The sequence below is a fragment of the Cloeon dipterum genome, chromosome 4, assembly GCF_949628265.1.
Source record: "Cloeon dipterum chromosome 4, ieCloDipt1.1, whole genome shotgun sequence".
NCBI lineage: Eukaryota > Metazoa > Arthropoda > Insecta > Ephemeroptera > Baetidae > Cloeon > Cloeon dipterum.
Genome location: NC_088789.1, coordinates 13,984,747 through 13,997,789, shown reverse-complemented (window position 1 = coordinate 13,997,789; position 13,043 = coordinate 13,984,747). Strand labels below are relative to the sequence as shown.

Here is a 13,043-nt window from a genome sequence, read left to right as displayed (position 1 = left end):
TTTTTCCTCCGTCACGGCCCAAAACAAATAAACGCGCGCATTGTTTACTTTTAGTTAATTACACGGCCGGTGCACTGTATGGATTATGATGTTTAAATGATTTATCAGGGGCTCATTTGAATAACGTTCATCCGAATGCACACGCACGACGGGGCGCTTCTGAGACGCGAAATTCGATAAATCACCGTTCCCGGCCGTAATGAGGCAATAAATTTTACAATTGAGCCCTTTGTGCACGCTGGCGAATTATTCAGATGCAGCAACACACACTGTGCGCCGCGGAGACCACTTACGCCATAAATCTGAGCGAGCAATGCCTCTGTTGGAATTAATGCAGAGTGGAAATTTCATGCAATTGTGCAGCAAGAAAGAGAGCCTGCTTTCCACGAGTCTCAGATGAGAAACTCGGATATCGGCTTGCGTGATCGGATTTCGATAATTCAATATTTTCATAACATGTCCCGGCGCACATTATAGCAAAGCGTCGTTCAACTGGTTTCGTTCAGTTTCAACACGAGAGCTCATAATTTCGAAGTCGTTAAATTTACCCGAGCAGCTATTAGTGTTGCAAATTTTACGAAAAATAGTCATTAAAACACGATCAAATACAAATTTTTATGTTAGAAGAAAGAATTTGTTTGCTTCGCCAACACCGACCGCTTTCCTTGAGCATAATCAAGAGCCGAAATTAGACTGCTCAGATTGAGACAACAATTAATAAATTCCGCAACTCCCATTTCATTGAAAACATTGTGAAAGGACAGGCGGTCGTTCACGGTCCATAAAAAACTCAGAAAAGGCCTTACCAAGAAACACGACAGTTTGCCAGAATTTATGTTCGGCCCTAATAAACCAATTTATTAATCGCAACACACGAACCTTTAATTAGTTTAATTAAAATCCATCCCGACAGCAACGGAGATCAACAAAAGGAGCCGATAACAAGTTTATTAATCACGCGCAGATTGCAGAACGAGATACTCTAGATCCAGATCGAGCGGTTTGATATCTCGGAAAGCGAATTTGAAAAGTTCACTATTTAATGAGACGAACCGCGTTTCAATAACCATCAATAGTCAATAGACGATTTCATGCAAATCATCGCTGGGCAACGGTTCTGCGCGCCGTGCACACAAAACACGTGGCTTTTTTCCAGCGTTTTGATTCCAGGCCCGGTTAGTGGCCGGGTGGCTGACCACTGCGAGATCGCTCTCTGGCACCAACTCGCCTTTTTGCAAGCAAACACCAGGGCTAAGAAAACGTGTTGCGGAGAACATGAAAGATATTGATTAGAGAAAAACTGCAGATACCCGTGATTTGAATAGAACTCATTACGACGGTCTCTTTTGTTTATGTTAAAGTTAATTTGGATGCTTTATCAGCCATGAAGCCCTTTTAGCATTCACAGCAACAGTAATGCCGTAGCGAGTCAATTTATTATATGCAGAAAGTTAAGAAATTCTGAAATTAAAATAAAAATAAAAATTTATCAATCATAAATCACATTGGCACAAAAGAGCTTATTTCTAATATTTTAATTGTCTTTTTCACAATTTATGATGGTTTAATTATTTTTATTTAATGATGTGTTTCTAGAAGTGACTGTACTTTCTTGTAGCAGCAATATCTTTGAAGCAGAGATTTCATATTTGATGGCAAGAATTGTACATGCTATATACCGTTATTATGCAAGGATCGTATTTTTAGATATTTGACTTTGCGAATTCGGAAGGTATGTCGAAATTAGAACATGGAGTTTGTACTGTAAATCCCTGTACACCATCTTCCAATCAAACTGTAATTACTCATCAAAAACCGTGTCTACAAATAATTATGGTTCGCTCTAAATTAGGCCGTTCAAATCGATTAATCAGTTTGCCAACAATGTCACGTTAATCTAAAGGATGCTCAATTGCGTCAAATTTAATTGGCTAATAATTGCATGCTGCCTGCGCACACAATGTCATGGTGGTTTTTGCGTGAGTTACCGATATTAATTGTGCAGGAGGCAGACCTTTTTTGATGCCCCAATTTTTTTTATCCACAATGCGATTAATTTGTAAAGCTTGCTCGATCCGTTCATGCAAAACTAATTTCGCCATTCCCTCGGTCTCAGGCAACACGTTGGCTGGAGAAAATGACATCATAGACCAGTTTGCTGAATTAACAACAATTTCTAATCGATGCGTATCAATCAACTTCCAAGTCATTCGCGAATTAAAAAAATTGCGATTTCACTTCAGCGCAGGCGTCGGCCGCTCTGGTACATTATCGCCGGCCGGCATTGTTTTGCATATTAATCTCAGCCACTGCTCCTTTTTGTTGTTATTTTAGAAAGCTGCCAGCGCAGGGTCGGGTTATTACCCGAGAGAGTACCTGTCGTCCTCCTCTTGCGCTTGGCTTTAATTAGCGGCCAAGGAGATGCTGGAACCAGCTGACACTTAAAAAGTGTAGAGAGAGAGAGAGAGAGAGGTGCTTGGACTAGCCTTTGTTTAAATACTTAAATCCGAGTCGGAACTGTGTTCAAATTGCCTGAAATGGCATCATGTCAAAAATGGAAGTCTCCTCCTCTCAACTTATGTAACGAGCAAATAACGATGGAGAATTTACAACTTGAGACATAAAATGAACCGGCGCAGATCGATCCTAACTTTCTCATGGCTCGGCTTTTTGGCTCAGCTCCACTGAAATAATAAAACAGCTCGTTTTGCATTCAATTTGCGGAGAAGGTGCTTGTGCAACAACTCCAAATTGGCCTGGCATGAGCGGCAAACCGATTTTAGCAAGGCGGGGCGCCGATGCCTAGATGAATTATTACGCACACGGTCGCCAGGTTCAACGATTTCTTAATCTGCCTTTGTTCGGCTCAAAACCAACAGCTCACACATGATCTGCACTCGCATTCCTGCTTCCCTGTGAGTCGTTTGGAGCAATTGTTATCTCTCTGCGCTTTCGCTCCGTCGAGCGAGCGAGTCTCTCTCTATAGAGAGATTGATTCCTCTGGTGCTCATGGACTTTCAATCTCCCTATTTGGCGTCTCCGACAGCGATTGGAACCGTTTTGAGTTGTGATGCAAGGCTCTGGTAGGATTTATTTGGAGCCATATAAAATAAATTATTTATATTTTAGTTAAAAAAATCTGGAAGCATGTATTTTAAATTTTAGAATGTTTTAAATTACACCTCTAAACATATGTCTTTTCACATAATACATAGGTAAACAATTCTTCAAATTATAACGAATTAATTCGCTTTATTAAAAAAAATACATTGGAGAAAAGTTTAGTGTACATTAAAAATAATTTAAAATACTATAAACATAATATATTGAATGAAATACAAATTTTTAAAAGCTAATATTTTCAACGATAACTTGTCATTATTAAAATAGATTTTTAAGTTATAATTTCCACGTCTATCTGTTACAAATTGTAAGTGTATTTTGGCATAAAAATATAAATTAAATGTTTAGATGCATATGAAAATATAAATCTAATTTTTCTATTTGATTTATATCAGTTTGCCTCTTCGAATAAACAGAGTGATTTGTATTTGGATATAACTGAAGCATTAATTTGTACTTTTTGTTATATCCAATGCATTTAGAATTTGTAACTATTCTATTTCTCTCAAAACTAGAGTTTTTCTGCTGTCAGAGACGTTGCAGCAGAATAGCAGGGACGTAAACTCTCTTAATCAGAGAGAACATGCACCGCTCGCTTCCTCAAAAGAGCCGCGGGTGATAATATAATTTGAATATCGTGCACAGTGCGACCAGTTTCCCGTCGAGTCGCCGCCACGGAAGGAGAGTGGGAGCTGCCGCGGCGTGACATTTGGGACGGCGAAGATGAATTCAGCTCGTTTCCACAAAGCGTTAGAGCTGCGCACGTAAATTTATTGTGCATTAGCCTCCCGTGAATATGGCATATATATTATCATGAGTGTGGGTCGAGAATTAGCCAAATATACGCAGGTGAGACATGACGGTGTGCCGGCGGACGTGACAGAAAAGGGCCCTTTGTGTTGAAAATGTGAGCCGTAAATACCAACACCTTCAACAGATGTTAGCTTGACACACTAAATGTCACGGTTGTTAACATAAAAAAGGATTTTGCCAACAACATTTCTCCTGTTAAGTTTACTGCCGTTCAGAGCAAAGTTTAATAGACTGTTTAACCATTTTTGTTTTGAGACAGTGAAACTTTCTTTTTTGTCTTTGTTGTATTTTAAGAGCTCTGCCACTGGCATTCGTGCTAGTGCAGTGCGCGCCCTTCCCGGTCCTCGGACGGACAAGGATAAAAAGAGCAAAAAAAAATATGAGAGAGTTATGTATACCATTTTTGGAATGCGAAATTTGACACAAATATTTTTATATCTTGGTATGTCCAACAACATGATGCTCTTAATAAAGCGTATGCGGCTTAACTGAATTATCAGTAAATAGCACGATAAAGATAAATATAAGCTAGATTCATCTAAAAATTTGGTTCAAGCTATTTTAATCTCGTAAAATCATAATGATAAAGTACTCTTTTCATGGAATGATAGTTTTCTTCGAATTATTTGTCGTGTTTTTCTTAAAATTGTGGTTTAACCTTTTGGGAGAGCTAAAATAGTGCAATATCGAGATAAAAAAATCCCACATTAATCACATTAAGCCGCCTGCGATAAGTGTCCGTCATGAATATTATAGACGATCGCCTTACCCAAAATTTCTGTGTTTGAGACACCAAACACAGAAAAAGCTGCTACTTTCGACTCTAATCCGACGAGTTCCGTCCCGATCATCCTATTTATCAAAAGAACTGACGCCCATATAGTCGAGCATGCAGGAGAGAAATAATCAGCATAAAGGTGGAACACCCAAATGGGCACCTAAATCATATGGCTGACGTGCGTATGAACGTTTTACTCAATGCGCTCGGCACTCTCGATATTTGCGGCGTGTTCCTTTTATTGCTCCTTTTAAGAGATAAATTTTGAATGAGTCGTTTTATTGTTTCGGTTTTTGAATTATTTATGGCCTAAAAGTAAAAGAGCTTAGGATTTCTTGGGCACGACCACACAGTGCGGATGCCCGAGTTTTATTTTCCTTGCCGGCCGGCACCTCGTAAAAATAAGAGTGCGAACTAATGAATTCTGCTTTGATTATTCCGTTTTATTATTGTGAAACATTTTCTTGCCTCTCTTGAAGGTTGGCATACTTTCGGACATTAGAGGAAAATGTAAAATTATATATACACCAATCTTGTCTTGTGAGAAAACATAAATTTTGCTACCAAGGTCTCACCTCACGCAGCGTGAGAATTGGCAAAACGCACTCGCCAGAAAAAACTCCACTCAAAGAATGCTAATGATATTCAAATCCACAGATTGAAACTGCTTCTTAGTAGCTTCCTTGTTTTTTGCGACAAAATTATGAAAAGACGCAGACGAAAAGAAGCGGACAGAGAATACCTAATATAATATGCAAATTATTTGGATTAACTAATTAAAATCGAAAGTTTGTATAGATTTTCGGTGTTTGATTTCGAAGTCGCTCTATACGATTCTTCCACTCTTGACTGGCTCTCAAGAGGATTATTGTTGTAATTTATTGGAGCGTCTGAGGAAGCTGAATAGCGATCGCCAGACTGCTCAAATAAACGGCCTCTCGATTCGGCAGTTAATCAGTTTGCACTCGCTGATGCCTACTCTTTATTCTCTTAATTAAAAACCCATACAAATGCCTTGTCGATTTTCCTCTGGTTTCTCGATTGAAAGGAAACGAATTAAAGGAAAGTAAGGCACCAAAAGTTAGTCTCGCGCCCGATAAAAGCAAAGTAGAGGGAATGTGACTGAACAATGGAGTTTTCATAAACTTGCTCTGCGGATTGACATTGCTCAAACAAAGGTGATGGTGTTCTTGTCTCATTTTAATAGATGTGTTGCAACCTAAAGTGCATTGTCTATCCTTGAAGAGGAGAGTATGGCATGGAGTGACTCGTTTAAAAGTCTTGTTTAATCTCCGAATTAGGGCAAATTATCTTGTAGAATCAATCAATGCGCGAGAGTCGTCGACGCCCATCTCGACTGTTTTCAGAATGCTCAAGTTGAAAGTTTGAAGTGCACTAATACCAATGGTCGTTGTTAACTGTAAACCATTTCTTTGTGCGAGCGAATTTAACGCCTATCTGATAAAGAGCTGATTATAGGTGTAACGTCTTTTGAGCAAACACAATTTGCCAAGTGGTCAGGCCCTTGTATGAAAAGACGACCAAATTGGACTGGGTGCCCCCGCGCGAAGGTCAAAATCGTGAGTGCAGCTGATGATTAGCGCACGAAAAGACGATGCGTGAAAGAAACCCATCTGTGGATGCTGGAAAATGAATTGGAAACACTCTTGTTCCTTCTTCTCCGAATTCGCTTCACTCTTGCAGGCCCAAAATTAAATTAATCAGCTCAGAAACCGTATTTATTATGTCGGTAGTAAGTTGGAAAGGTGGCTGCCCGTAAATTCGGCACTTGATGGCATTTTAATTGCCAAAACACAACGTTCGCCGTCCGCGGCGATCGTCTTCTGTTAGATGATACGTTTATGATTTCGGCTCCAGCCAAGCGGCGCACTCAAATTATCACACTACAGTTATATAATCTAGCTTTCCATTTCCTATTTGTTTTTCATAAAAACCTGAAAAGCGACATTCTGCCGTTCGCGAATTCGGCTCCGGCTTTTAAGATCAAGCACGAGAGATAGAGTCGTCCATTTAAGTGACTTAGGTTCTTGACCCAACAAGTAGGAGGCCTAAATAAGTGGCCGTTATAAATTATGCAATGAACTTTCGTCCTAAGATTTATTTAAACTATCTAGTTTTTTGGAGACTGCTTTCAAGAGAATACAAGTTTTGCGGGCGAAGCTACTAATTGATCACGCACCAGAGTGCACGCGCTGAGACGAAGGTTAATTGCCTTCAATTCACTTACAATTAGAAACCATTTGAATCCCACTCGTGCCAAAATAACAGAGGGATTAACGCACTTGCACTTTCTTTCTCATCGTGAGCGGCAAAATAGAGAAACATTGCGTGCGAGGCGCTCTGCTCGACTTGTTTTGCCCGTAAGAAGTGTGTGTCTTTTACTATGGAGAAAAATTACACACTCGCTGCGCCTTTTCTGCGTGCAACGGCCGCGAGTGAGAGTGGCGTTATTATTAAATTGTATAATCCGCGTAAGCACAGACTTAAAAGAGCGCTGTGCTGAATGAGCACGCCTTTCGATTCTGCAGAATTTGCCAAGCCATGTGCCAAAAGTTATAATTTTATTATTCAATAAACATCAGCTTAAATTATTTCCTTGTGCTTTCCATCTATGTTAACCGCGGCGGGGGCACCAAATTTATGGTGCAGCATCAATTGTTCCTCTTATCTTCCTTAAACCGCATATTTTTGGTATTTTATTTTACGTTTTCTTCTCCCCACGGCAGATTAATGGCCTACTTTAGAAAAATCATTTATTGCAAATTATATTGTGGTAAAAGAGCCGACCTATATGAAAGGAGAAGAAATCTTGGGTCTTTTCTATTAACATAAAACAAATTTGCACGTATATTGAAATATCAAATAGACTTATTCCCTTTATTTTAATATCGGATCTCTAATTTTCTAAACGATACTACACAATATGACACATAAAATTGCCATAATTCTTGAGTTCCTTATATAAAACAATTGAATGAAACCACTCAAAATTAAATTGACAGAATATTAATTAATATTTAAGTGAAAGGATAAAGTGTCCAGGTTGGTTGCCGCTTAATTTCATTCATCAAATAATGGCACTTCAATTTAGAGCTTCGATCAATAAATATTTTTTGTCCGCTCATTTTATACGATAAATTGCGATTTAAAATATAAACCTCTCTCCAAAATCCAGACCTAAAATATTATTTAACCCGTGGTAAATGTTGGGGAGACCATATGAAAATTAAAAAAGACAGAAAGAAAGATAGGCAACAAAAATCCTTCAGTGCGTCAAATAATTATGCAGATTTCCGTCGGCGTAACCACTATATATGTTTCCATTTAATTAAACACGAACGGCACGCATCAGTCAATGTTATACAACGGTCTGAGAAAATCAGACCTCGCAGCATCCATTGATTTACCATAAACGTGATGAGTGGGTCAGACTGATGCGATGAAGGAGCAGCCTATTGCTCTCCGTCCCCGCGTCTCGCACGGTGACCGGGTTTTCACAAAGCACGCAAATAGAGAAGCCAATACATACATACATACACTACAATAAGTGTACACTTAATACTTATGTAGGTACACGAGGCTCCTTTCCCATTTCATGTGAGCAGGGAGCATCATTATGAGACGCCACCGCTGTGATGCTGCCTGCGCTCTCATCTCTCGCCTTAGGTTTCTCGCCGCTTCTCCCGTTATTTCTGTCTTTGGGCACAACTCACCAAGCTGCAAGCACCATTAAAGAAGCGGCATAATGGAAAATCGAGTCCGAGCACACTCATTCATTTGTTGCTCCAAGGGGCGTTTCGCCTGCTGCTGATGCCAGAGTGACTTACTTTGGTTTTGTGTTTGTGCTTTTATTTGATGTTTTTATTTCCGTTTTCTTTTTTAAAGCCTCTCTCGGTACAGTAAAGATACGACTGTATGATGTGGAACACATTGATTTTAATCAGAATAAAGAAAGAGACTCGTCCAATTCTGTAGGTGTCTAAAAGGAAGTATATATATAGGTTGCCTTTTCTTCTCATTCAGGCAAAAGAAACAACTACTGCTGCCCAAAAGTTTCAAATGTGTCACATATAAGATATATATCTTATAAGACTCGACTAAAAAATGTCTTATAATGCCTCAACAAGAAATATTTAAATGCTCAAGCTATTTTGTGAATTTTGCTTTTCTAGGAACTTAATATGTAGGTTTTAAGTCAGGGGAATTTTTTTACAATCCACCTATACTAATGAAAGTATGCTAACAAAGCCCATAAAAATTAATTTAATTGATGTAGCTTGTAAAATTTGCCATTTTCGGGCAGTTTGAATCCTGTAAGAGGAAGAAGTAATTCTACAAAGCATAAACAAGTTTTTTTCTCTTATGAGATTTGCCAAAAGGCAAATACACGCTATAATGAGTTCTCCTTTTCTAAGGCTGCACCAGGCCGGTCGAAAACACACCTAGAATAGTAATAGTCGATTTAAAGTGGCTGGGATATTATGTCACACACTCTAGGCCGCATACAAATCAGATCAAATTAAGCCGTTCTTTTTTTTAGACTGTGTTACATTCGGAAGAAATTATGCAAAATCGCCATCACTCATTTTGTGAGGCACGAATTCTGTTGACTAACACAGTCTCGACTTTCAAGTATGCCACTTCGCGAGCTGGAGGACAAAATTTATGGATTTCTTTTTGGTTGCTTCAGAATTTGGCCTGATTTTCAGTTGACACGATGTTACGTTTCACACATTTCGTGAAGAATAAATTTGGACGAAAGTGTTTCAGAGAGGAGAAGAAAATGTGCACTCGCCCGAAAAATTTAGCAATGCAAATCAGCGTTTCGTGTGCTGAAAAAATGTAAATCCATACAGTTCTTAGGCACGAGTGTTCTCTTTTACCATCATTATCGATTGTGTTTTGAAACACGAATTGTTAGGTCAGATGCTAATGAATTGCAGTATTAAACATCGTGATTTTTCTGTGAACCGTTTACCGTTAACCTCATCTTGTGTTGTGATAAAAATGTGGTAAATACTCCCTACTGGAAATTTTCTTCTATATAGGTCGTAAAATAATTAATTTTCTTTCATACTATAATATGCTATTTGCGCTGAATTTTTTACCAACGTAATTTGTCATTCATATTTGTGTAGTGTAATTTATTAGCGTGTCGGAGCTAAGCGTTTTATAATGTTTAATTTTCCTGCTACAAACTGCTAAATCTTATTTTTATGCTTCAAATTTTTATAGTTAATCAAATATTTGATGAGAGTTGCTGAATCGACATTTCCAAATATTGCAAGCAATGCCTGTGCGATATCGACGTAGGACGAGCATTCATTTTTCACTGCAATCAGGCAACAAAACTCACATCTCGCAACCTTTCTTCCCTCTCGTAAAAATTGACGCCGACTGGTAGGTGGCATTTGGCTTGTGACTTATAGCACGGCTAGGCTGTGTGCACATGAGGAAGGCGTCGGGGTCAAAAGGCCATCGAGTGACGTCACAAAGGACCCGGCAAAATTGGTGGCCAGGGACGAATTGAAATGGAAGATGCGCGCTTCTTGTGAAAATTAAATGACTCTGCAGATGCCGAAATTGGCTCGCAAGAGAAGACGTCTTCATTCTTGCGGGTGCACGCGCACCAGCTGCGTGTCCAATCAAACCGCAAAATCGAAAAAATTAATTGATCAAGAGAGAGCTGCGTGCGCGTTTACCGAGAGTTAATCTGTTCCTTTGTCTGGTAGAAAATTGCTGGATTGTGCTCTATGAATCGCGTTTTTATAGGGTGAAAAGTGTGCCACACGCAGATTGAAAGATAGTTGGATAAAACAGAGATTCAAGCTAGACAAATAATCGCTCAAAAAGCTTTTCACTCAATGCCTTACGTTGCAGAATTATTGAATGGGAAACAAGAAACATACGTGTCCAGCTCAATATCAAACATACAGCTGGCTTCATTAAATTTTTAATGTTTCCATTGCGTACTACCTAATTCTTTGCTTAGCATAAATAGAATTAAAGAATTCTTAACTAAATTTTTTCAAAATATAACTTAATTAAGAGGAAAGAAATTCGAATTCCTTTAAATATTTCATTCTCAAAAGAACTAACAAACTTAAAAAAACTCATCATTTTAATTTTTAAAAATTCAAATCCCCTGCATATTAATATGTATAAATGTTGTACTAGTGATTGATGAGAGAAAAATAAAACATTAATCCAACAACCCAACAAATAAGACAGTTTTAAAGAATATAAAAATACGTGATTTATTTTTGCAGTCGAATAACCACTCATTAGTTGTTGCTAAAACATGCGAATTTAATATTTTGAAATAATTGTGTCATTCTTCACACTTCTCTATTTGAACATGAAGTTTCTTTTACTGTTGTGACACAAACTGACACCATATACGAACATCTGCCGTCCTAGCTCAGACAGAAATTTGCCTGCGAGGCGAGTTGAAGGCACTCGCGTAATTCGCAGTGGCCGATTTCTGCGAAGCGGTCGCAATGTGGGCCAAGCGCGGAATACCTAAACAGCACGAATCGTGCTCCAGATCGACGGGCAAGGAAGCAGCCAACAGCGACAGAAAAAAAATCACACTCACTTTTGTACCAACAGAAGGCGCATTTATTTAAGCTCTGAGTCACTCGCGTTGCTCGTCGAGTTTTGAGGTTGAAAAATTGAGTCGAGCCAACCTTCACGCAACGCTAATTGCGACGAATCGCGCGAACAGCGCCTTGCCCGTTTTGTTTTTCGGCTGATGTATTCCCGATCGGCACAGACGGCCGCGTAATTTAAGTAAGTCGCTCGAGTTCGTTATTCATGTCGCCCCGCCGGATCAAATTAATCGACAAGTTATTCGCCGAGTAATCGGATACCAGGAAAAGAGCGTAATTCGATATTTGAGCTGCACGACTTGGGTTTCGAAAATTTTTGAATTGCATCACGTGCGAACTGTACGAAAAGAGTTGTTTGATATTTCCCTAGCATTTTGACGGCTTGTTTGCTCCTGAAAATGATTGCAGCAGACGCGTCTGAATGCATAAACATGAAAAATGAGAAAATATTAATCATTCTCCTTGATTTGAATAGATTTAAGTCTAAAATTAACATGTCAAATTTTAAAATAACTATCAACCTTTGATTTACATGACATGTGTGATTGAATTTTTTCAATAGAGAACCCCAGCTTAATAGGTGAATGATTACACTCCACGATGATACAGTTGATGACTAGATAAATATTTTTTATGAAATATTGAATTTTTTATGGAATCATTAAAGTGTAATTAGATTTAGAAATTGTTTATTGCAGATCATTACAATAAGTTAAAAATTGGTGAGCATTTTACCAAGGGATATCTCTACATCTGGTATCTCTCCTCCATGAATTGTCAAATCCAGTCAATAGTAATAAACTTTTATTTTAAGAAATTTGGTTGTAATGTCTATTCAGTGACAAATTAAAATGTACTCTTTTTAAATCAAACTCAATGTTATCTTTTTAAGCGTGAAATAGGAAAACCCAGACTTTCATAAGAGAAACATTCTTTCCAGCTATACAATATGGACTACACTGTTTTTTCGTCAGTAAAAATACTCGGGAAAGTTTTTAAAGCCTACATTCATTTCTGTTTCAGACAAAGAACCACAAATTGGTCACCGTGCTGCTGGGAACATAAAAAATGACCGCGGCGTTAGTTTGGTCACCTGGGAGCCGTTCTTCTGCGTGCTGCTGCAAGATGAGCAAACGTTCACCACGTACCGAAGCGAGGAAATGGCCGTAAGCACACCTATTATTATTATTATTATTATTATATACAGCGCGTTTTTAAAAAGTCCCAAGTGAAATGGCTGACTATGCCGGGCTGAAATTTAATCGCCCCGCGCTTCCGATTAGTTGATTGCGGAGACGAGTGCGAGTTCGTGTTTATTGATAATTAGCACCTTTAATGCGCGCCCGGTTACAGCATGCAGAGCTGGTTGGTTCGTCGACCCGCGAGTGCACCTAGCGTGCACCGAGTATGCAAGTGCCGTGTTCGTCCGTAATTGGCTCAAACACAAAGACATAAAAGTGTCGGCAGAAATCCTTTCCCGCCGAGCCGAGAGCGAGGAAACGGGGAAAGATGCCCCGTAAGGACATTTTTTGTTAAATACATTTTTAATATTTCATTTCATACAGCTGTTGCTATTATTATGGTTGCATCAGGTCTGCGCTTCCAGGTTTTATATACTTGTTGTAATTGTGCTAACTCGGCACCTAATTACTCAAAGGTTTACGAGAGAGATTCACTCACACGCTAATAAATTAAGC

The 13,043-nt window shown here is 38.8% G+C and overlaps 1 protein-coding gene across 6 annotated transcripts in view; it reads left to right on the top strand.

Annotated features, from left to right (window-relative positions):
• Positions 1-13,043, top strand: part of raskol (Ras GTPase-activating protein raskol) — a 97,768-nt gene that overhangs the window by 36,890 nt on the left and 47,835 nt on the right. For all 6 annotated transcript variants that reach the window (XM_065490144.1, XM_065490141.1, XM_065490143.1 and 3 more), the window contains exon 2: positions 12,370-12,512. In XM_065490144.1, the coding sequence (XP_065346216.1) occupies positions 12,370-12,512 (143 nt within the window). The remainder of the gene's footprint in view (positions 1-12,369; positions 12,513-13,043) is intronic.